Source organism: Athene noctua, chromosome 9 (assembly GCF_965140245.1).
Source record: "Athene noctua chromosome 9, bAthNoc1.hap1.1, whole genome shotgun sequence".
NCBI lineage: Eukaryota > Metazoa > Chordata > Aves > Strigiformes > Strigidae > Athene > Athene noctua.
This window is the reverse complement of record NC_134045.1, coordinates 25,804,385-25,827,827: the sequence shown is the minus strand read 5'-3', so window position 1 is coordinate 25,827,827 and position 23,443 is coordinate 25,804,385. Positions and strand designations below refer to the sequence as shown.

The 23,443-nt window shown below is 61.5% G+C and overlaps 3 protein-coding genes across 8 annotated transcripts in view; 1 reads left to right on the top strand and 2 right to left on the bottom strand.

Moving 5' to 3' along the window:
• ZC3H18 (zinc finger CCCH-type containing 18) overlaps positions 1–6,254 on the bottom strand; it is a 49,135-nt gene extending 42,881 nt beyond the window's left edge. For all 5 annotated transcript variants that reach the window (XM_074913392.1, XM_074913393.1, XM_074913395.1 and 2 more), the window contains exons 1-2: positions 6,096–6,254; positions 5,378–5,458 (exon numbers count right to left, since the gene is read on the bottom strand). The gene's annotated coding sequence lies outside the window, so the exon portion shown is untranslated. The remainder of the gene's footprint in view (positions 1–5,377; positions 5,459–6,095) is intronic.
• A 1,621-nt stretch (positions 6,255–7,875) lies between these two features.
• Positions 7,876–9,460, top strand: CIDEC (cell death inducing DFFA like effector c). The gene is made up of 5 exons (XM_074913352.1): positions 7,876–8,100; positions 8,257–8,398; positions 8,481–8,630; positions 8,766–8,950; positions 9,046–9,460. The coding sequence occupies exons 1-5, from the start codon at positions 8,051–8,053 to the stop codon at positions 9,230–9,232; spliced, it is 714 nt and encodes a 237-aa protein (XP_074769453.1). The 5' UTR covers positions 7,876–8,050; the 3' UTR covers positions 9,233–9,460.
• A 1,106-nt stretch (positions 9,461–10,566) lies between these two features.
• Positions 10,567–23,443, bottom strand: part of ZFPM1 (zinc finger protein, FOG family member 1) — a 34,022-nt gene continuing 21,145 nt past the window's right edge. The window contains exons 4-10 of one of the 2 annotated variants that reach the window (XM_074913315.1): positions 17,929–18,062; positions 15,635–15,740; positions 14,502–14,714; positions 14,141–14,365; positions 13,769–13,864; positions 13,471–13,620; positions 10,567–13,312 (exon numbers count right to left, since the gene is read on the bottom strand). In XM_074913315.1, the coding sequence (XP_074769416.1) occupies positions 11,091–13,312; positions 13,471–13,620; positions 13,769–13,864; positions 14,141–14,365; positions 14,502–14,714; positions 15,635–15,740; positions 17,929–18,062 (3,146 nt within the window). In that variant the 3' untranslated portion in view covers positions 10,567–11,090. The remainder of the gene's footprint in view (positions 13,313–13,470; positions 13,621–13,768; positions 13,865–14,140; positions 14,366–14,501; positions 14,715–15,634; positions 15,741–17,928; positions 18,063–23,443) is intronic. The other variant, XM_074913316.1, reaches the window with a different exon arrangement.

Here is a 23,443-nt window from a genome sequence, read left to right as displayed (position 1 = left end):
GAAACGTTTAAGTGAACAAGATGCCTTTCTGCATTTGACGTCGAGACCTTCAGAGGGACAGGGGAAAGCAAGTATGAATGACTGCGTTCTCACCGCCAGCTAAGGTGATAAATATAAAATATTCACCTCCACCAGCAGCTATTATAGCTATTCTAAAAATCCAGTGCATCCGCCAGTTACAATAATTTCCTACTAATTTCCATCGGCAGAAATGATAAGAAACACAATAAGTGACAGCCCAGTTGAGAAGGGTTCACAAAATCCAGGCAGTCTGGTTTTGGTGTGTATTTCCCTGGATTCGAGTAACAGCAAGTTTCCCTTCAGCAACTGGCCTTATGTCCTCCCCGGTGCCTCCCCCTGCACAGGCACAGAGGCACTTACAGCTTCTGAATTATTTCAGCCAGAGCCACAGTTCTGTCAGCCTCCAAGGGCTGTTCCTCTAAGCTCACCAGCAGGCAAGAAAAGACACCCCAAACCCAATAAACCACTTCAATCGTACATGTAACTGCATGGAAATGCTCCAAAGCAAACCCATGATTTGCAAAGGTAAAAATCAGAAGCAGGAAAAAAAAAAAAAAAAAAGATGGGAGATGGAAATTTGAAGAAGATTGTCAGACTAATGATGGAACAGGACTAGACAGCATTTCTGCTGCATGATGGCAAGATATTGCCCTAGCAGCCATCCAAAAGTTTCTCTTTTCTCACTCACTGCCACAGCAACTCCTGCAACAGGGGAGATAAACACAAAAAAAGTGTCCTCCAGCCACTCCTTAGCCCTGTGCAGCCCCAAGGCTCTGAGCACAGGAGAATGAGGAAACAAGGTGCAGCACTCCAACAGCAGCACGATCTGAGATGGGCGATGCCTTGTCACCAACCCATGCAGTGTTACTGTAGTCACCCGTTTGTAGAAAAGAGAAATAATTGAACATTATGAAAGGCAAGAATACCTCAGTAAGAATTTTGTGAAGTGCTGGAGCCACTCAAGCTTCTTTTCAAGCTCCCAGGGATTTATTCTTCGCACGGTAGCAAGTTGAACTCCAGTTTAAGGTGCGTGCCCCCAGCGCTGTGTCTGAATAATCTGCAAATCAGTTTATCCCAAATCTCTGGAATCCTGCAAGGTTTTTTTCAGAGGGGTCCTCTTTTTGTTTATTTGGTTTGGGTTTGTTTATTTTTAATTTTGTTTTTTTCATTCTCCTTTGTTTACACATGCAGACAAATACCAGGAAAACCTCAGAAAAATAACTACACGGATTTCAAATTGAGCAACACTGACCTACGTGGTAGAGAAATCCACAGGTTTCATCCCTCATCATAAGTTTGGAATTTTCGTGCCTTAAAACCAAGCCAGTTTCTTACTGTCTTCAAAACCAGTTATAAAAAAAGTTACAAAAGCAAAAAATTAACTCCTAACCTACAGATAAGATTGTTTGACTTGTAGCTTAGGATGATGGGGCAAGAACCAGGTATATAATAATACTTCTCACTTGGTGTTTTATCTTTAAAATTACAGGCAGGTCAGGCCAAGTTGCTTTTGGTCAAAGCTGCACAAGCCCTTTTATTACAAAACTGACTTCATATACTCAAAGTGTGTCAAATTTTCATTTTCTGCATGTCTGAAGCAGACTAGTTCAGAACAGGCCACTAAGCATTTCAGACAAGGCTTACAAAACCCTCACTTTGCCAGGCTAAACAAGTCGGCTCAGCCTTTCCATCGAGAGGCTTTGGAGCAAATGCCATAGTAGGGAGCATTTTCAGCGAAAAGTGTGTCTTTTTCTGTCTCTAGAATCACTTGTGTGCGCCTCATCGTGCTGAGAGCCCCTTAAAAGCAGCTAACACATTCTCAGGAAAGAAATTGAGGATTTGGCAGCTCCACTTCTCAGCCATCCCACCTGCAGCAAGCACATGGCATCCTCCCAGGTGGGAGCCAGATGGCACTCGCTGTCCCCGCAGACACAGCTCAGGTCGAGCAAGACTTTCCCTCCAGCTGCTCGATTTGGATCCTCATGCCCTCAGCCAGTTCCTGTTGGCTTGCAATGTCCCCGCCAGTGCTGCGAGCCAGCAGGATTAGAGACAGTCTATCAAAAAGACACGAAATCCCCTAAATAAGAGGCCTGGGGTTTTCTTGTCTGGTTTTGAGCAGCAGCACCTCTGCACCGTGCTCAGCACCCCACGCAGAACCCCGCTAGGCTCAGCTCCAACTGAGAACACCCGGCAGTTTTTGCAAACCTAAGTTTGGCCCTTTGGTCAGCGGGTGTCTAGAAATGAGGGAAAGCGCTCTGAAAAGCCACGCCTAGCATCCAGGAGCAGGATGAGAAAGGCGAGAACAGCCTGGTGTCCCAGGGGATGTTTGACCACAAAGATCTGCAGCTTTCTCTGGCACAAACCCGCTTCTCTCCCTGCAGCCCCTCTCCCTGGAAGAGGCACACACAGCCCTGACCAGCCTCCGAGAGGGCTGGTTCACACACACGGAGTCAGGTCTGGCCGAAAAGCAAAGCTTTTAGTTACACAATAAATATGCAACAGGAGGGCAACGCTGGCGTTTCGCAGACTGAGCACTGGAATTTTTCAAATTAGGGAATAAAGCATTAACTATGCCTTAACTTTGTCAGCGTTTCATGGCTTGCCTGTGGTGGAACTTCACATGGCTGTCCTCACCTGCAAGGACTTGGATGCAACAACAAAGGGGCCCATCTTGTTCCCACTTAAATCTCATAGACTTACTGGAAAACATTTGAAATTACACAACTTCCCCCCCTCAGAGAGGTAAAAAGGCATTGTCCATTGAGGAAGCATTAGGGAAATTTAAATACCTCTACTTCAGCCACGTTATAATATATTTTCTTCAAAGCTTAACAACGTCCAAGACTTTTTTTTTAACTTTAAAGACAACACTGAGATTAAGAAGCCTTGACACAGCACTAAAGGCAGCGAGAGAAAAGTCCTTTGCTACTTAAATTGGTTTTAAAACTCAACTTCAATATTACCAGGTAAAACCAGGGCACCTTTTAAATAATATTTTTAACCTTACACTTTTCTTAGGTGATTTGCCCAAGGCAAGAGGGAGATGAGTCAGAGCACTGGAATTCTTAGCAGCAGGTCTGTTTGCAAGATCAAGCCCAACTTCTACTCTCTGTTAAACGAACGGCATCAAAAGGTCCAAAACCAGAAGGAAGAAATGCCAACCAGGTTTTAGTCTGTGGTCACACGTGTACCTTGGACACAACTCCAAGGCAGTGGGGTGTTTCATGGACACACGTTCTGGATCTGTGGCTCTCAGCAGTGCCTGTTGCTGGCAGGAGGTTCAAATTGCTCTGCCCTGTGCTGTTTTCAGTTAGAACTCACAAAAAAGTTTGAGCAGCATCTTCAATTAAGGCGACAAAGTTAAGCTTTGTGTACAACTGACTCGCTGCTGCAGGGAGTGTCTTGGGAGCAGATGAACTGGAGCTAGTAGGAAAAGGATTGCAGCTTACTCTAACCCAGAGCAGCACCTATAGGATAAAGCTGTGAGTTAAGATGGGATTTGAAACAGCCGTCAAGTTAAAAATACTCCTGGCAAGCAATATTTCCATTCATTAAATTCCTCCCTGCAAGGCTGAGCCTTTATATGGCACCACAGAAAGCTTTTTCCAAGCGAACAAGGAATACACCTTGAATATCGTAGGGGAACCAACAGCTCAAACACTTCCAGTGCCTCCGGTAGCAGGAAGGCACCGAGTACCCTGTAGAAAGCTGGAGCCTGACAGAGCCATCAGCTTCGATCCTGAAATCCTACAAATCATCAGTCAGATGGTGAGAACCAAGCACATACCCAAGGTCTGTACCCCCCAAGCAGAGACCTCACAGCTCCCGGGGTGGTCATGGGACAAAGGAAAGAAGCAAGGAACTTCTTTGCTTCAGGCAGAAATCTTTGCAGTAGAATGAGGAAAAAACCCAAAATCCACTTTCTAAACAGCTTGATGGAAAATCAAAACATTTTCATTAATCAGGTAGATAAAAACCAAATGCAGAACTGAAAAATTCTGGAGCGTGGTCTAAGAGCAGCCACGGGGATGGGTGAAGAACTATGAGTGAGCTGAGGAGAATGAATGGGAAATAGGGCTGACAGGACAGGTGAGAAGAGAAACACAGCATAAAAAGATTTAGGGAACAAAGAACTGGAAAACAGAAGCAAAACAGAAACGAAGGGCAGGAACCACAATGGGAAAAAAAATATGGAAGAGCAGTGACAACAGGAGAATGAAATAAAATGCCTGGTGAGCCAGGGAAGGAGAATCATGTGTAGAAAAAAAAAGCAAAGCACCCAGTCTTTTGCTTTGAATGAAACTCCGTTCGTTAACACGTTAATTAACCAAAATATATGCTTATCTGCCATCCTTAGAAAAGCACCGACTTTGAAGATGCATAGCAAACTTCAATTACCTAGCAGCTGTCAGGGAAGCTTTTAATTCAGAAAACTGAGCCACTTTTCAGCCTTAATTTAAGAGAACTGCTTGTCGACAGTCATTTTCAGCAAACTGCTTTTTAAAGAAGAGCTCAGAGAGCTCCGACTCGGAATGTTAACCACCGCTTACCGTCAGGCAGACTTTGGGACCAAAACCTGAAGAGGAACGGCACTGGAGGCAGCTGGAGTTTGTTTTCACAGTGGAACTGATTTTCCTACTGCTGGAGCACACAGGGCTCTTCCTGCAGCTCTCTGCTGGCAAATGCTAATTTTGAATTATCAGTGCCACGGTCCCATGACAGAAAACAAGTACAATTGCTCCTGTATTCTGTAGAATTCATGAATAATCACACTCGAGAGTCTAACTTTGCTCAGAACGAAGTCGTGCAAAGAGCTGTCTTGATTAGACTGTGACCCTTTTCCTTAATCTAGGCAAAGCTTAGGAAGGACAGGAGAAAGAATTCACACCTTGGAGGTGCTGCCCTTGCTACAGCCAAAGCAACCCCGGTAACTGTTTTTTCAGAAAAGCTGAGCTACCAATGGCAGTAAAAGGAAATATTATTAATGTGGATGCCAAAAGGCCAGCTCTGAGAAGAGAGAACCCTGCTGAGACAACTCATGGAGGGAATTTAAACCACCTGCAGCAGCTACACGTTGCAGCACTTGCAAAGGCAACGGCAGCTCTGAGCAGGGAGCACCTCACAGCTCCTGCTGTGCTGGGCAGACAACACAAACCAGAGTTACACGAGTGACCGACCCACCCACCCCTCAGAGAACGGACCCCACGGGGAACGTACCCACCCACCCCTCACAGAGCAGACCCCACGGGGGACGTACCCACCCACCCCTCACAGAACGGACCCCCAGGTGTAGCTGGTGCTTCTGTGGGTTCCCAGCCCTTCTCCCGGCCCCCAGCTCCCCCCACCCCTCCGTTACCTCACAGGGCCTCCTGCCAGGCTGAGGTCCTTCTGCTGTGCCCCCCGGGGCCGAGGCTGCTGGGGCTCTCCCTGTTCCCACCTGCCAGGGGAGGGAGGACAGTCAGAGCTGCCCGGAGCCCTGGGGTCCGACCAGCCCCCAGCACTACCCTCCAAGAGGCAGGTGGCCCCCCCATCACCCCCAGCTGAACTATCCCCCGCCCATAACACCCACCCAAAACTAAGTCCCCCCACAAAGCCAGTGTCGCCCCCTTCCCTTCCCCACCGTCCCCCCATCTACCTGGGGCTCTCCCCCCTTATGACCCCCCCCAAAGTAAGGCTGCACCAACACCAAACGGGGCAGCCCTCCCCAAATCCCCCTGCACACTAAGGACTCCCACCCCAAGTACCGCCCCCATCCCAACCCGCTCCCGCGGGGCTACCCCCATCCCCCCACCCCAAACCGGGGCTGCCGCCCCCCCAGCGCCTCCAACTGTCGCTTGCCCCCCCCCAGACCCCTTTTCCCAAGCCGGGGCCCGTCCCCCTTTCCTTCACAGCAAGGGTCGGCCCTCCCCTCCCAACACCCCCACTGAGGCCTCCCCTCCCGGGGGGTGCTCCCGCTCCCCAACATCCCCCACCGGGGCCGCACCCCCCCCCTCCCCGGTTCCGCCCCCACCCCCCCCCGGCGCTAGGCCGCAGCCGGCGCCCGCCCGAGCGCGGCCGTGCGGGCAGCGGCTCACCTGGGCGGGCGGGCGCGGCGGGCAGAGCCGGGCCGGGTCTGGGCGGCGGGCCGGTCGGGCCGGGCCGGGGGGAAGCGCGGGGAAGGGGAAGGGGGGGGGGGAAGCGGCGGCGAAGCGGCGGCTGCGGCGCGGGACGGGGCCTCTACTCGCGGCGGCGCAGGGCGGCCATGGCGTGACGTCATCCAGGCGCGACGGCCCTGGCGCCGAGGGAGGGGCGGGGCGCGCGGGCGCGGGCCCCTTTCACCACGCCCCTTCCCGCGCGCGCATGCGCCGAGGGGCCGCGCCGCGTCTTAAAGGGGACGCACACATGGGGGGGAGAGGGGCGTGGCCACGTGGAGGTGTGAACGTGGGCGTGCACACGCGAGGAGGGGTGCACATGCGTGTGCACAGGCACACATAGATCCGCACACGTGCGTTTGCACAGGTGGAGGGGCGCTGACACGCGCGTACACACAAGGAGGGGCGCACAGGCATGTGCACAGACACTCGTAGATCCACACACATGCATTTACACACGTGGAGGGGCACTGACACACGTGTACACACGAAGTGGGGGCACATGCATGTGCACAGACAGGCGTGGATCCACACACGTGCGTTTGCACAGGTGGAGGGGTGCTGACACACGTGTACATGCATGAACAGGCACACGTGTGGCAGGCATGCAAGCGTGGTGAGCCATATGTACAGGGATGCATGTGCGTGCGTGGAGGTGCATGTGTGTACATGCACAGTGGTACAACACGTGTGTACCTGGGGGGTAGGTGTGTGCTGGGAGGTATGTGAAGATGAGTGCATGTGTGTTGGAATGCACATACATGCGTGTGTGTGCGCACAGAGGGGTACATGCATGCGTGTGTGGCTGTGGGTACAGACGTGCACACAGGCAGGCGTGCTCAGTGAACACACAGCTTACCGGGGGCACTGGGAGGGGCTTACTGGGGGCACTGGGAGCTCACTTACTGGGGACGCTGTGGGGGAGCTCTGGGAGGCTGCTTACTGGGGCACTGGGAGGCGCTGGGAGGGGGTTTACTGGGGACACTGGGAGTGGGCTCACCCGGGCAGCCCGTGGGACACTGGCGGGTCTGGGCTGGAGGACGCTCCCTCGGGGCCGCTCCTCCATCACCCCCCCAGCAGCCCGGGCAGCAGTGCCAGGCTGGCCCCGCCCCCTGCATTGGCCCCACCCCCTGTGCAGCAGGCCAGGAGGGGATTGGCTCAGACAGGAAGGGTGGGGCCGGGTGGGCTGAGCCTTTGGGGACAGGTATATAAGGTGGGTGAGGCAGTGGGGAGGTGCTGGTGTCCACTGGAGGTGACTGGGGATGGGGATGGGGATGGGGATGGGGATGGGGATGGGGATGGGGATGGGGATGGGGATGGGGATGGGGATGGGGATGGGGATGGGGATGGGGATGGGCATGGGCATGGGCATGGGCATGGGCATGGGGATGGGCATGGGCATGGGCATGGGCATGGGCATGGGCATGGGCATGGGCATGGGCAATGAGTCTCTCTCACCCCCAGTAGGCTCCTGACTGGAGATATCCCTGCAGCACCAGTACTGGGGTGCTCCCACAGGTGCCCCTGGCTCCCCAAACCCCTTATTGCCCCCCAAAGAGCCAGGGTGAGGGTGCAGCCCCGTGCCTGTGTCTCACCTTTGCTCCGGCGCTGACTCAATGCCCCACGTGCCACTTTGCGCAAGAGCCGTGCTGGCAAGCAGACTCTGCCCGGGTGGCCACCGCTGGCCTGGCCCCGGCCAAAGGGCAGGCGCAGCCCCCGCGTAAAGGCGGCCGTGCCGGGGCGCTGCCTCACTGCCGTGCCGGAGCCGAGAGCAGGAGGTGTTGGTGGGAAGGGGGGTCCTGGAGTGGAGAGGAGCTGGAGAGACACCCCCCCCCCCCAGCCCGGGGCTGAAGCTGAAGCCTTCCTCCCCGCCAGGCCGGACCGTGCTCCTCGCACAGATGGATTACGCCAAGTCCCTGAGCCTGCGCCTGGCTGCCCCCGTCTCCAAGTAAGTGCTGGGGAGTCACCGTCCCTGGGGTGGGGGACATCAGAGCCGCCCCTGCTTTGGCACCTCTCAACCCTCTGAGTAGATGTGCTGCTCCCTGCTGAGACTTGGGGTGGGGCGGGGGGTCTCAGCACACCCTGACCCCCCATCGCTCCCCAGATGCGTCTCAGCAAGTGCCTCCATGACCCAGCAGCTGCTGTCGAGTCCGGCCCCGCGGCCCCGACCCTACCGTGTCTGCAACTGGGACCGCAGCCTGCGCAAGGGCATCATGGCCCAGAGCCTGGCCGAGCTGCTGCGCCAGGTGAGCTGGGGTGGGTCGGTCTGTCTGTCTGTCTGCCTGGGGACTGCCTGTCTGCCCCCGGCTCACCCCCAGCACCCTGCAGGCTCAGAGCGCCCTGCTCGCCCCGGGTCCCATCGCCTTGGTGCTGGATGAGGACGGCACGGCGGTGGAGACGGAGGCTTTCTTCCGGACGCTGGAGGAGGGCACGGTGCTGATGGCCCTGAGCAAGGGACAGGCCTGGGCTGCCTCCAAGGTGAGGGCACCCCTGGGGGGCAGGAGCCTGGACTCCCCCCTCTTGCACCCCACGCTGGGATCAGCGGGAGGTGATGTGATGCTTACTGGGAGGGTGGGGGTACCACTGGGTAACCCGGATCCTGCTCTCCCCTAGACACCTGGCTACCAGCTGAGCCTGTCCCGTAAGCCCCCTCGGAGGATCGACGTTGCCTGCGTCACCTTTGACCTCTACAAGACCAGCCCGCGGGACCTGGGCTGCCTCAATGTCAAAGCCACGCTCTATGGCACCTACAGCATGTCCTACGACCTGCGCTGCTACGGGGCCAAGAGGCTGATGAAGTGAGTGCTGGGGGGGGGATGCTGCGATGGGGGACCAGCCCTGTACCCTCTGTGGGGTGCAAGGAGGGATGCTCACCCCCTTCCTCCCTGCCCAGGGAAGCCCTACGCTGGACTCTCTTCACCATGCAAGCCACGGGCCACGTCCTGCTCGGCACCTCCTGCTACATGCAGCAGCTCCTGGATGCCGCGGAGGAGCCCAAGGAGGCGGAGGGCAGCCCAGCGCTGCAGAGCCTCCTGCCCCGCAGCCTCCCACCCCTGCCCCGCAGGAAGACGCTGCAGTGAGGGTTGGGTGCCCTGTTCTCACTCCTCTATCACTTCCCCCCCCCCCCCCCCCTAAATCCCTTGGGGTCTCAGCACCCTGCTAGGTCAATGCCTGGAGGGGGGGAGGCTGCTATTGTGCCCAGCACAGCCTCTCCTTGCACCGCGCTGGCCGCGCGTGGCCAGCTTTTCTCTGTAATATCTGCTGCTCTGTAAATATATTTATATTTAAGTAAAGCTCTGTTGACTTCAGCTCTGTCTCATCTTTGCTGGGTGGGGGCCTCATGCGCTTGTCCTACTTGGCACTCTGGGGTTGTGGTGCAAGAGGGTGCAAGGAAGGGGGACCTGTCGCAAGCGCTCCCCGAGGGAGCTGCTGCCCTTCTCCTCCCCCCCCGTCACCCCAGCGCCTTGGCTGGCACGCGGGGCCTGGCCCCCCCGCGCTGGAACGGAGCTGAGACCCCCTCCTCCTGGCACTGCAGGCAAGCCCTGAGGAGGGGTGGTGCAGAGGGGCTCTTTCACCCCAAATTCATATGCCACTTGGCACAAAGCCTGTTCTTGCTCCATTTAAAGGGATGAGAGATGATGGCTGTCCCGCTGTTTGGGACCCTGACCACGGCTGGCACAGAGCCTTGGGCTGGGAGGGGGTACCCAAGGGTGTCCCCGTCCCTCTTATTAGCCCCAGGGAGGGGGGGGGAGGATGCTGCATGCAGCCCCAGCCATGCCCCATGGGGGCTGTAGCCGCCCCCCAGCTCCAGGGCTGCCAGACTGGGAAACAAACCTGTGCCTGGAGTGACACTGGGTTAGAGCAACCAGGCCACTGGGGGGAACTGGTCCCTGCCTGGGAAACTGCTGCTCCTTCCAGCTGGAGCCCTGCCAGCCAGGGTGAGCAAGCTGGGATGGAGGGAGTGACATCCCCCTGCCTGTGCTAGACTGGGAAGCAGTGGGGTGAGCTGGGGGGAGACAAGAGAAGGTGCGGTCTGGGGGTGCTTAGGGAATCCCCCCCTCCCCATGCAGGGGACATGGGACCTGGGCCACACTCACCTGGGGACCCCACCGCAGGGCTCCATCCTGGGCACAGCCAAGGGCTCTTGGGGCAGCACAACTCACCTGTGGCTGTGGGAGCTTAATTAGCCAGATAATTAACGAACCTGCAGCCCCGGCTGGCAGCTGCACCATCCCGTGGCACCTGGGGGGAGGTGGGTGCCACCGAGGGGTGCTGGGGACACCACGGGGACTCTGTGCTCTGCCCCGGGGTGACAAGCTGCCACCCCATGTCCCCATCCCCAGCCTGGTGGCCCTGACCCTACGGGGTGACGGTGGCCGTGCCAGCCCCCGCAGTGTCCCCCACCCGCACGCAGGTGGCAGCCCAGCTTTATTAGACATATTTATTTCTGTACACACTTATACACACGGTTCCCAGGGTAGCTTCGTCCTCGCCTTCAGTGCTGCCTCCTTCCAGGGGCTGGTCTGTGGTGGGAGGCACCCACACGTTTCCTAGGGTGCTTGGGGCCACACCCAGCCACGCTGTACCCCCCCTTCCCATCTCTGTAGTGTCTATGTAGCCCCCCCAACAGCCAGGGCAGGACCTTGCCTCAGTTTCCCTGCAGCATCGGCCCCGGCTGAGCCAGGGGCAGGGGCACCGCACGCACCATGGGCCGGGGGGGGCCGGCCCCCCCCGCCAGCACCACGCTCCCCCCCCACCACCCCCCGCAGGGTCCTCAGCCCCAGGATGTGTGGGACCCCCAACCTGGGGCAAAGTTTGGGGCTACTGGAGGGACCTCCAGATGCTGAAGTGGTCCTCCATCACCCCAACCCCTGAAAGGGGGGGGTGCTGGGCACCAGTTCCCAGTCCCCCAGCCCCCCAAGTGGTGGTGGGGGGGCTTTACTTGACGTGCTCGGCGGCGTGGGAGGAGCAGTAATACTTCTTGTGGGCGATGAAGGTGGAGAGGCTGCTGAACTTGATGTTGCAGAGGCGACAGTACCTGTGGTTGCCGTTGGGCACCGGGCCGGGCACAGCCTTGGCCGGGGGGGTCTGCACCCCCCTGTCTGTATAGGCGGGGGGCGTGGGGGGCTTGCGGGTGGCTTCCCGCAGTCCCTCGGGGGCTCCGGGCGAAGCGGGGGGCCGGGGTGAAGCGGGGGGCCGGGGGCTGCCATCCCGACCCTCTTTGCCGTTGAAACTGTCCCGGCGGAGGCGGGGGGCGGGCGGGCGGGGGGGTGACACCGCGGGCAGCGGCGGGTCGGGCGTCCTGCCGGCACCGGGCACCGGGGTGTCGGGGAGCCCCTGCCCGGCCACCACCACCGGCTTGGCCACGAAGAGCCCATGGGCGTTACGGAAGTGCTCGAGGAGGTCGCCCTTGATGGCCCCGTTGAGGGGACAGTAGGGACAAGCGGAGAGGGGTCCCTTCACCCCCAAGGGTGGCGGCAGGGGACCCTTGGGGTGACGTTGCAGCGAGTCCGCCCCGGCGTAGGGAACACCGGGGCTCCCCGCCGGAGCCGCCCTCACCCGCACGCCGTCGGGGTCCCCCTCGCCGGGGCTGCCGGGGCTGCGCCGACCTTTGAGGGGGGTGGGCACGGCCCCCTTCATCTTCTGGAGGTGCTCGAGGGTGCGGGGCTGCAGGGGGGTGGCCGGGCACTGGTATTTCTTGTGAGCCAAGTAGCTGTCGAGGCTGTGGAAGCTGATGCGGCAAGCGGTGCACTCGTGGTAGTCGGCCAAGGGCAGCAGCGGGGCCGGTTGCTCGCCCTGTCGCCGCGGCTTCTTGCTCAGGTCGATGGGCCCGTCGGCGTCTGGGCTGGAGCGGGGCGAAGGGGCAGCCCCCGGTGGGTCGGGGGCCGGCGGCGGGTCGGGGGCCGGCGGGGGTTCGGCGGGGCGGTGAGCGGCCCCGTGGATCTCGTAGAGCTTGCGGCGTTTGCGGGTGCGGAGGGGTTGGGGCAGAAAAGGGATTTTGGGGGCGCTGGGGCGGCGGAGGGGGGGGTCGTGGCGGGAGGCGCAGTAAAAACGCTTGTGCACCACGTAGGTCTCGTGGCGGCTGAAGCGGATGTTGCACGCCTCGCACAGCGTCTTGCTGGGGTCCTCGTCCCCGTCGTCCCCCACCGAGCTGCCGGGGCTCTGGCTGTCCTCGCTGCACCGCCCCGACCCCCCCTCCGCCTCGGGGGACCCCGCTTTGCCACCCCCCTCTTCTGCTTTCACCTCTGGCGCGGCGGCCGGTGGCGTGGCATCCCGGCCGGCGTCCCCGTCCCCCACCGGCGTCCCCTGCCTGTCACCCGCCGGGGGGGACAGCAGTGTTCCCTGGGCGGGGGGACCCTTGCGTGCCCCGGGGGGGGCTTTGAGCTTACGCGCCCCGGGGGGGCTGTCCTCGGCGAGGTGCCGGCTGGAGCAGTAGAGGCGTTTGTGCACGTAGTAGTTGTTGATGTTGTTGAAGGTGATCTCGCACTCGAAGCACGTGGCACCCTTGGGCACCGGCGTGCCGGCGTAGACGGCGGGTGGCACCGCGCCGCCGTGGCCCTGCTTCAGCCGGTTGTGCACCAGCTCCGACATCTTCGCCAGGATCTCCGACGCCTGCGGCACCACCGCGGCTTCGTGGCTGAACACGTACTGGGGTAGGAAGACGGTGCCACCGGCCGTGCCCGTCCCTGGCTCGCTGGGCACCGGGCTGGAGCCCGGCGTGGGGCTGGCGAGCTCCGACTTGACCTTGGCCGAGGGCAGGCTGCGGGGGGACGAGGTGCGGGAGCAAGCGTCGGGGCTGCCACCCCCCTCCCCAGGGCCACCAGTTTTTGGTGCGTCCGCTTCGCTCGCCGGGCTGCCGGCGGGCTCCTCCTTAACGCGGACGGCCTCGCTGGAGGAGGAGGAGGAGGAGGAGGAGGAGGAGGAAGAGGAGGATGAGGAGGAGGATGACCCTTCTCCGTTCTGCGGCTGGGCTGGTGGCGAGAGCTTGTCAGCCCTGGCGTCGGGGGGCGAGGCGGGCTGTGCCGGTGGGGGCACGGCGTCGGCGGCGGGCAGGGGGCCGTGCAGCACCGCGTGCTGCTGCGGCAGCGCCGGCAGCCCCTCGGGCAGGAACGGCGGCAGGCTGCACTTCCGCAGCGACGTGGCGTTCGTCTGGCTCAGCCCTGTCGAGGGGAGAGAGGCGCCGGCGTTACCCCACGCCCCCAGCGCAGGGATGCTCGTCCCGGGCCCCCACCTCCCTCCCCTGGGGCCGGAGCACTCCGTGGCGATGCCAGGCTGGGCGAGGGGCACCGGCACGTGTGTCCCTTGTCACGGTACCCACCGGGGGTGAGGGGTTTGGCGGCGGGCAGGGCTGTCCCCGGCGAGTACACCTCTCCCTTGGAGCCCGGCTGGCAGATCATGTGGTTGGTGACGAGGTGGCTGTAGAGGATGTCCCTCGTGGTGGAGATGAAGCCGCAGCTGTGGCAGACGCCTGCAGGGAACGTGGCGTGGGGCTGAGCGGGCAGGATGGCACCCGGCGGGGCGATGGGGAGACCCGAGGGGAGCCGGGTCCCCGTCTCCAGGCTGTGCTGGAGGGGACAGGGCTGTCCCCGCGGGGACGCCGGGCAGCGCTCGCTCACCGTTCAGGGTGTCCGTGTGCACTTTGAGGTGACGCTCGCAGTTGGCTTTCGTGGTGAAGGCTGACAGGCAGATCAGGCAGACAAACGGCCGCTCTCCTGCAGGACGGACAGACAGACGGACACCTCAGCGCTGAGGGAAGGGGGACGGGGACAGCGGGGACACCCCACCAGGAGGATGCTGGCTGCGGGAAGCAGGACACCCCCTCCATCTTTACAGGGTTGCGGGAAACCCTACAAGCGAGCTCCCCCAAACCAGTCACCCAACTGGGACAGCACCTCATCTAACTGGTCAACCCGCAGCCTCCCTTCCCCTCCACCCAGCCAGCCCCTGGGGGGGGTCCCGGCGCGTGACTCGGCGTCCCCGCGCCGTACCGCTGTGACTCCGCATGTGGATCTCCAGGGAGCTGGCGCTGGGGCAGCTCTTCTTGCACTGGGGGAAGGGGCAGACGCGCTCGTTGGGGTACGTCTCCTTGGGTTTCTCCTCCAGGGCGGGCGAGCCGGCGCTCTGCCGGCTGGCACAGTAGTACATCAGGTGGGCTTGCAGGTTGCGCTCGCTCCGGTACCAGATCCCGCAGTCCTTGCACGGGAAGACGTCCTCTGCAGGGGGGAAGGGACAGGGCCGGGGTTGTTATCCCACCTGTGACAGGCTGGGGACCCCCCCGGCGTGGTCCTGGCTGCTCGCCGTCCCCCCACCCCCTGCTCCTCGCCACGCTCTCCGTGCCCGGGGACTCACTGTTAACCACGGCGGTGGCCAGGATGGCGGCCATGCCGGCTTGCTGTGGCAGCAGCTGGATGTCGGAGCGTAGCGCGGCCGGGTACGGCGGGTCCCCGGGTTCCGCTTTCACCGCGGGGTGGGCGGCGATGGCCGGCGGCTCCGCCACCACGAAGGCGCACACGGCCTCGTCCTCCCGCAGCGCCCGCGTCGTCCGGCACCACAGGGCTTCGTCTGGGGAAAGCGGCGGGGGGCGGTCAGCGTGGACCCCCCCACCCCACCGCATGGCTCTGGGCACACCCTGCCCTTGTCCCTGTCCCCCCTCATCCTGCCAGCACCTGGTGCTTCCTCAAGGCCACGGCCAAGCCCCGGCCTGCCTGGAGATGGCGATGTCTGCCCGCGCCCGAGCGCTGCCTGCGCGGCCCTGCCTGCCAGGAGGCTCCCCCGCTGCCTTGCACCCACAGCTGCACACTTGCACCAATGTGGGCACTAATGCTCGCCCGGAATTCTGCACCAACGCGTGCCCTAGTGCTTGCACGGAGTCTTGCGCTGATACACGCTTGCACTCTTTGCACCAATAAGTGCGCTTATACTTGCGCTTTGGGCACCAATATGCACACTAATGCTTGCACTCTTTGCACCGATATGTGCAGTAACACTTGCACTGACTCATGCCCCGAGTCTTGCACCGGGTCCTGCCCCAGCCCCACGCAGTAATCCCTGCACTCCTGCTTGCACCACTGCAATGCTGGGACCCTCTTCCTAGCCCGGTGGCAGGAGAGCTGGCCCAGGGGGCAAGGAAGGGGTTAGGGGGGCTGGCCCAGGGGACAAGGAAGGGGTTAAGGGGGCTGGCCCAGGGGACAGGGAAGGGGTTAGGGGGGCTGGCCCAGGGGGCAAGGAAGGGGTTAGGGGGGCTGGCCCAGGGGACAAGCCTTCAGGGACAGGTCCCAGAGGGGCAGACGCTGCCCCAACAGATGTGGGGGTGTCCACGGGTGCTGGGGTGGGCAAGCCCCGTCAGCGGGCTCGCCGCTGGGCTGGATGGAGCACAGGGACCCGTTCCTCGGCAGCAGCACCCCTTCCCCCAGCCAAGCGCCGCGGTGTGCCCCCCCTGCCCGCCCCCCCCAGGTGTGGGGACGCGTGGCACCGGTACCAACCCTTCCTGTAGATCACGGCGTTGGCGTCGGGCTCTCCGGGCACGAGGGGCAGGCGGGACAGCCAGCAGCTCTCGTCCTCCAGCACCAGCGTCACGGGGGGGCTCTGCTGAGGGCAGGGAGGCGGGGGGGTGAGGACCGCTCCCCAAAACACGCTGGGGTTGAGGAGGGGGGCTGGCGGTGGGGTTGCAGGGCTCCCCGTTTAGCCCGCGCCCGGCTCTGCCTTCCCGCATCTCTAATAAATATTAATGAGCAGGAAAGGGGAGGGGGGGGGGAAATTAATCTGCCTGATCCTCCGATGGCTGCTGCGGTAACGATATGAAATCTAATTATTCGTCCCAATATTTCTAAACCCTCCAACTCCAGCCTGACAGTCGCAGCCGGGTGAGGCCTTATCACCGCCGGGAGCGTGATAAACCCCGCGCGCAGGCGCTCGCACACGCGTGTGCAAGCCCCACGGGTGCACACGCAGCACCCACCTGCCTCTCTGGAGAGCGGGTGAGAAATAGGGCTGGGGGTGTTGGGACACCCCCGCCCCTGCCCCACTGGGATGGGTGCTGCTGGTGGCACAGGGGCTGAGCTGTTGGAGGCCACGGTGGCCTCCACCATGTCCCACAGGACAGTTTCCGTGGAGCTTTTGTAGAGTTGACTTGTGCATGGGGGGGACCTGTGGGTAACCCCCGACAGAGGGAGGGCCCTGTGGTATCCGGACACCCCAGGGTGCTCCCCACACCCCAAGGGTGCTCCCAGCACCCCAGGGCACCCGTCCCGGCTCCCCTCAGTGGCCCCAACCCCTGCGTCGAGCCCTTCCTTGTTCTCCCTGGAACAAAGAGGTCAGTGTCTCTGCTCTGCACCAGCCTGATAACCATCAGAAACCCTATCTGCTCCGCATCCGCCGGGACAGCCTTATCGGGGCGGCCCTGTGCCCTCGCTGTCCCCCCCCTCGCCCCCCTCCCTGTGACTGTGGGCATCGCCCCGGGGCTGGGTGGAGGTACACGGGGCAGGGATGGCGTGGGGGGGACAACCAGGGGTGGAGGTGGCCCACGGGGCTCCACCGTCCCTTGGTACCCCCGGGGGGGGTTTGCACACCCTCTTGAGCAAGGCTGGTTTTGGGGGAGCCCCGTGGGACCAGCTGGGGGGGGCAGACAGGGATCTTCCTCCTCCTCCTCCTCCTCCTCCTCCTTCTCTATTAGCGCAGCAACGCGCCGTGCCAGAGAGGTGTTAAAGCCACCCAGTGCTCCCAGTTCCTACTAAAACCCCACGATGGGATAATTTCCCGCATGGAGACAGAGAGCAGAGCCAGGCAAGATTTGGGGGAGACTCTTCGCACTGTCCCCCACCCCCCCCACCCTGCCGCCAGCAACAAAGACGAAGGGACCCGAGGGCGACAGCCCGTATCAGGGATGGGGCTGCGATTCCTTCCTCACTTCCCCGAGCAGAGATAGGGAGGGAGGCGAGCAGCAGAGGAGAGCAGGGCTGGGAATCATCAGCCGGGCTCGATAAGGGAGCTGCTGAAATGGGAGCAAAAATATTTAGACAATAAATGAAGTATCAGAAAAAAGCCGCGCATATCTTTAAGAAATCAATCATCCTGTACCGGGTGTCTGGACACACGGCGCCAACCGGGAGATAGGGAGCCAAACTGGGCAGATAAGGGTTAATCAAGGATTTAATTCGGCAAAGATAAACGGGCCTGAGCTAAAAAAAAAAAAAAAAAAAAGAAAAAAAGAAGAAGAAAAAAGAGCGGAGGGAGAGAGGAGGAGGAGGAGGAGGAGGAGGTGGGGATGGAGTCTGGGCGAGACTCTCCAGCCTCGAAGATCCTGGGCTTGGAGCTGCCTGCGTGTGGCTCGGGGAGGGGTGTGGGGGGAAGGATGTGCCTGGGATGTGAGGATCCAGCGCTGACAACACCCCCATGTGCACACTCACTCACTCCAACACCCCCACCCCCCCAGCACCCTGCTCCCACCACCGACAGCCCTCGCGCTGCCTCCTCGCCTGGAAGGGACAACCAGAGTGTCCCGGGGAGCAAATTCGGGGTGGAAAACGCAGATTCCAGCTCCTCTGTGAGGACACACGTGCCACGGAGCAGCCTGCAGCCATGTGCAGGAGGAGCATCTCAGCGAGGCTCTGATCTCAGGGCGGCGCGCAGCGTATGGCAGGGAAACTTCCTGGGCACCCCAACTGGGTGATTCCCAGGGGTTCCGGAGCTCAGGCAGGCAAAATCCCCCCAAACTGACTCCTCTGCCCCAACAACTTGTTTCCTGGGGATTTTAACTCGCCGCAGCGTGGCTCCTTACCGTCTCGCCGTGCCCCGGTGACAGCAGCTCGCTGTGGATGCTGCCCTGGAAGGGTCCCCAGGAAAAACCTTCGGGGAGGCTCCTCCGGCTTCGCACCCGCCTCTCCCCCTCCTGCACAACCAGATCCAGCTCATCTGCGGGGAGACAGGGACAGCATCAGCACGATGACCCCCCCGCAGCCCCTCCCCGGGGATGAGGGCACCCACTTGGCGCCCAGAGCTGCTGGTGGGCACCCCAAGATGCGGTGGGTGGGATCCAGCTGCTCGCCGGGGGGTCCGGGCACGGCCCGGGGTGGAGCGGTGGAGCGGAAGGAGCATTTCCCATCCCGCAACCCAAAGTCGCAGCAGCTTCAGGGCTTAATGGCTTTGATTATCTGATAAGCCTCTGGTTTAATGGGTTAGATAACATGTTAATACGCTATGAAGGCTGCTCTAAAATGTTTTAACTGTGCCTTTGTCTTTCGGAGCGCAGATAAAATGGCAGGTAACCAATACGCAGATGGATGGGCACTGGCTGCCCCTCGCCGCGTGGCGGGAAGGGGCCGGATGCTGCACCCCAAAAAATGAGAAGTTCCCTGAGGACACTGAACCAAACACCGGCCCACCAGTGAGGCAGGCTGCCCAGGGCACCCATCTGCGGGCGGGAAGGCTCCGAGCACCACAGGATGTGCAGAAATGGGGTCCCCCCACCATTATGCCCCCCTAAAACCACGTGCCCGGAGGCCCGTCCTTTGAGGGCACCGCAGCAGACGCAGACAGTGCCCGGGTCCCGTGGACGGGGAGGAGGTTGAGCTCGTTTGAAGGCAAAATTGCTTTCTGAGCTGGGAGCACGGGGAGGATAAAGCGATCCCATGGCTGCGGAGATTGAAATCTGATGTGTTTATTAGCCGGGCTGACATCTGGATCCTCTCGGCGCTGGGGTGAGTTAAGGTGAGTGACTGGAAGTGCTGGGTGGTGAGCATGGGTTGGGGGCGCCCGCCATCGCCCCGCTCCCCCCGTCACCCGGGGGTTCCTCCACCCGCTGAGGAAGCCCTGTGCCGCGGGGGATGCAGCTCCGAGCCCGTCCCCAGGGGAGCAGCCGATGCCCCTCGGTAAAACCCACCGGGAGGTGGGTGGGGAAAAGGTCTGCGAAGGCATCAACGGTCCCTGAGGTCTTTGGGGTCACCAGGCTGGTCCCTGCGCTCGTGGGGATCTCAGATCTGTTCCGAGCTGGGATTGCACCCCCAGGAAGGTGGTTTAGGGAGGGAGCACGGTGCTGGATCTGCCCGTTCCGCGTCCGCGGTATCCCTCCATCCCACATCCCCATCGCCCCCTGCCCGTATCCCCACCAGCTCCATCTCAGGACAGGGAGGAGGAGGGCAGGGAGCTGGGGCCTTTGAGGAGCTGGTGGGATTTATTCCCCGGCACAAACCGGAGGGGCAGCAGCAGCCCGGCTGAAGGTCCAGGGAGCAGACAGGGAGCCGAGCTGCCGGGCAGGATGTGGCCATCAGCGGGGCCTCGGGGCTGAGCGGGACCCTTGCACGGTGCACATCGCTCTGTGCTTCCAAGGCCCGGCTCCCCGCTGACTCCTGACACGCTGCCGGGGTACCGGGCTCCCTCCAACCCCTCCATCGCAGTCCCAGCACCCCCAGGCCACTGGTCCTCACCCCCCAGCTCTGGGGAGGGGACAGCAAACCCCCACATCCCCAGGAGAGCCCCAGTGGTGGTGGCTCCCCTCTGGCTTTGCCACCCTGGCTGCTTTCGGGGAATGGAGCCCAACCGCCACCTCCTCCCCTCCTTGCCCCCCCCTTTTTGCCCCCCCTTCCCCCCGTCTCACTGGTAATCAGCAGCGTTTGGGTCAGGAGACCATGTCTCCAAGATAAGAGTGTTCGCCTGACACTTCCCATGTCAGAGCACTTCATCTTCTGTGTATCAATCCCCAGCAGAGAAAACACGCAGGCGCTGATAAAGAGAAAACCGTTCCAGACGGGGACAAAAATAGTGTTGCCAGAGCTGGCCCCGCTCCCTGCCAGCGCCCGGTGGCCACAGCACCGGCCACTGGCCCAATCCACCAGTGTCACCCCTAAAACAGGGCAGTGTGAGCCCCAGGCAGCGGTGCTGAGCGATCTCCGACCGCAGGGGGGTCCCTGTGCCCGGCTGGGGATGCTGCTGGAGCCGCCGCAGTACCCGGCTGCACCCGTGTTGGTGCGGCCACAAAAAAGAGGAGGAAAAAGGCAACTTTACAAACGAAGCACGCAGTATCTGCATTTCTCCCTTGGCACGGGGAAGATAATGCCGAGACAGGATGGGGCAGCCTGGAGAAGAGGAGGCTGAGGGGAGACCTCCTGGCCCTCTGCAACTCCCTGCCAGGAGGGGGCAGAGAGGGGGGATGAGTCTCTGGAGCCAAGGCCCCAGCGCCAGGCCCCGAGGGAATGGCCTCAAGCTGCCCAGGGCAGGGTCAGGCTGGCTCTGAGGAAGGATTTCTGTGCAGAAGGGGCTGTTGGGCCTTGGAATGGGCTGCCCAGGGCAGGGGGGAGTCCCCGGGATCCCTGGGGGGGTTGAAGAGTCGGGCTGAGCCAGCGCTGAGGGATCTGGTGGGGTTGGGAACGGTCAGGGGGAGGGTCGTGGTTGGGCTGGAGGAGCTGCAAGGGCTTTTCCAACCCAGATGATTCTGTGGGAGATGCTGTACATTGTCCCTGCGTGGGAACGAAGCCCAGGGCGAGCAAGTCACGTCCCCACGCGGGGACAACCACGCAGCGGGGAGCAACCCCCATCCCCAGGCTCCGATGGTGCCGGCTCTGGCCCTGTGGCCCTGCCTACACCCTGGGAAGGCTGGGAAGAGCCAATGCCAGCCCGCGGGGTGCCCTGGGTGACCCCCCAACAGCCTCTCTGGTGAGGAGCAAAGTCTGTAGGTGCGGGCCCCCCTCCCTGCAGGATCCCCCCCCGGGCAGGTGAACACCACCCCGGGTATCTCATCTGGCCATCGGTCCCCGGCCAGGCGGTGCCCCGCCAGCCCCGCCGTTATCGCAGGAGGGTTTATCTGCCAGATCATTAACCAAATTGGGCAGGGACCCGGCTGTTTGCTTTGCGTTGCAAAGAAAAGCAGCAGAAAGGAAGGAAGGAAGGAGGGAAAAAAGCTCCCGGTGAGCTGGGTGCACCTGCTCAGCACAGCCCAGCCCCTGGTGCTCTGCCCATTGCTGAAACATGGGGCGCCGGGGGTGCTCCCTGTCCCCCCCCACCGGGGCTGCCAGCGCCTGCTCACCCGGTGCTGCGCCTCAGCTTATCTCCCCATCGAGAGATTTCGAAGAAATAGGCTGAGCTGTGCCGGAGAGCAAAGATTAATCCCGTCATCACACCGCAGCCACGCATCGGGCGATCGATGGCTGAGAAAGGCACGGCCGGCTCCTGTGTCCTGGGGGGGACACCGGGGTCCCGGGGCAGGGTGGGGGCACACGGGGAGGGAGGACAGTGCCCATGAGGTGGCACCATGCGACGTGGCTGCATCTTCCTCCGGCACGGGGTGAGCGCAGGACCGGGGTGTGATGAAGAAGAAGCACCCACGGCACGCTTATGGTTGGGGAAATAAATACTGCAGCCCAGCGAGGATGTGGCACCAAGCCAGGCCAGAGCCTGCGGCCACCCCGTGTCTGCTCCCGGCTGAGCCGGAGGTGCAGCCGCATCCACACTTTTTGTTTTTTTGCAAAAAATTTGCAACATTTTCCCTGTGGGAGTGAGCAGGAGGGATGAGCAGAGGGAGCCCGGCGGGTGCTGCGCAAACCCACCCAACCCAGCGGGTCCAGCATCCCCTCACCCCAGCTGCATCTGCGGGACTTTAGTTAAATCTGGATGAACCAGCTCTGCCCTTCGGCAGGGACCTGGGCACGGAGGTCCCCGCGGTGTTTGCAGCTGCCTGGATACTATCTGGATAAATACAGCTATCGGGGTGTCACGGGACGGCGTCCCAGCACCAGCCACCCCGTGCTGCTCCTATTAATACAGCGCTTTGTGCCCAGCCCCGGGGGGCTGCCAGCCCTGGGGCAGGGGGGCGTCACAGCGCCAGGTACGGCCCCTGCACAAGCCCTGGTGATGCAGAGCTTGGGGGAACGGGGCTGAACTGGGGGTTCTTGCTGCCATCCCAGCATGTGTGGGATGTCCCCACGGCACGGGAGGCCCCAGGAGGGAGGGAGGATGGATCCATCCATCCATCCATCCATCCATCCATCCATCCACCCACCCACCCATCAGTACCCAACCTCCCATGGCTCTCCCGCTCCTGTCCGGGCAAAACCAAGCTGGAAAAGCCCCAACTGCCCCCCCGGCAGCCCCAGCCCGGCCCCGTCGCACACCCCTGCTGCTGTTTTTAGAATCGGCGAGTGCACGGCGGAAGGAATAAATCCTGACAACTCAACTAGTGAAATGATGTGATGGCACCGCTCCGATAAGATGGAGGGAGCCGATTGGGAAGAGTCTTAAGCTGTGAACACGCAGCATCTCCACTCTTCACCTCCGCTCACAAAGGGAAATCTCTCCAAAGGGGCTAAGGAGATTATCCCGGCTTTGCCGTCCTGGGTGCTCGAGTAATCAGGGCAGCCTTGGGGACGACAAAGGAGTGAGGAGGGTTTAAATTCGAGCCTTGCTGGGCTGCGCCTGCTTGGGCTCAGCCTGGGGATGCTCTGGCTGAGCTGTGCTTGACCAAAGGGGGATGGTTGTGGGAGAGCTGGGCTGCTGCTGGCTCTGCCTCCCCGGGTTTGGGGTGCAGGGGGCCACCCGGCTGCCCCGGTGGGGCGGGAGCTGAGGGGAGTTTTTTGCCTTTATCGCTCCTGCCCATCGCTTGCAATTTATTGATTTTTTTTTTTTTTTTTGACAGAGTACAAAAGCGAATCTTTTATCAGGCTGAACCCTGCCCCCGGTTAATGGAGGAGCTGTGACCTACCCAGGAGAGCAGAGGCGGCACCTCCCAGCACCCGGGGAGGGGATGGGGGGGGGGGGGATGGCACCCCAAAAGGGCCGGGCACCCCGCTCGCCAGCTGTGCTGCACAGCTGGCAGGCGCTGGCAGCGGGGCGGGCACCGGCTGTGCCACGTGTCACCCCAGGATCGCCCCATGGAAGCTGGGGTGCCCTGCCCCAGCAGGATGCGCCCCGAGAAGCCTCCCTGACACGTTTGCATTTGGGGTGTTGCTGAGTCCTGCTGGGAGGTGGCCCCAAGGGGGTCCCTGTCACCGGGGTGTCCCCATCCTGGGAAATAAATGGGAGCTGTGCCCGCAGGGATGGGGACAGGCATAAACACTGGGAATAACATCAGGAAGTGCTCGGGGAGGATGGGAAAGAGCAAAACTTCCCACTTTCCCCAGAGCTGCCTGGATCCTTGTGCCGGGGACCCCCTGTCCCTGCTCTGTCCCCCCAACTCGTGGGGCTGCTGGGACCCCCCGGCTCTGCCCAGGCTGGTGCCAGGCAGCGGGTAGGGGTGCAGGAAGCCGGGGAGGGGGAGGAAGGGGAGCGGAGGGGCCCCCGGAGCCGATGCAGAGGGTAGATATCCC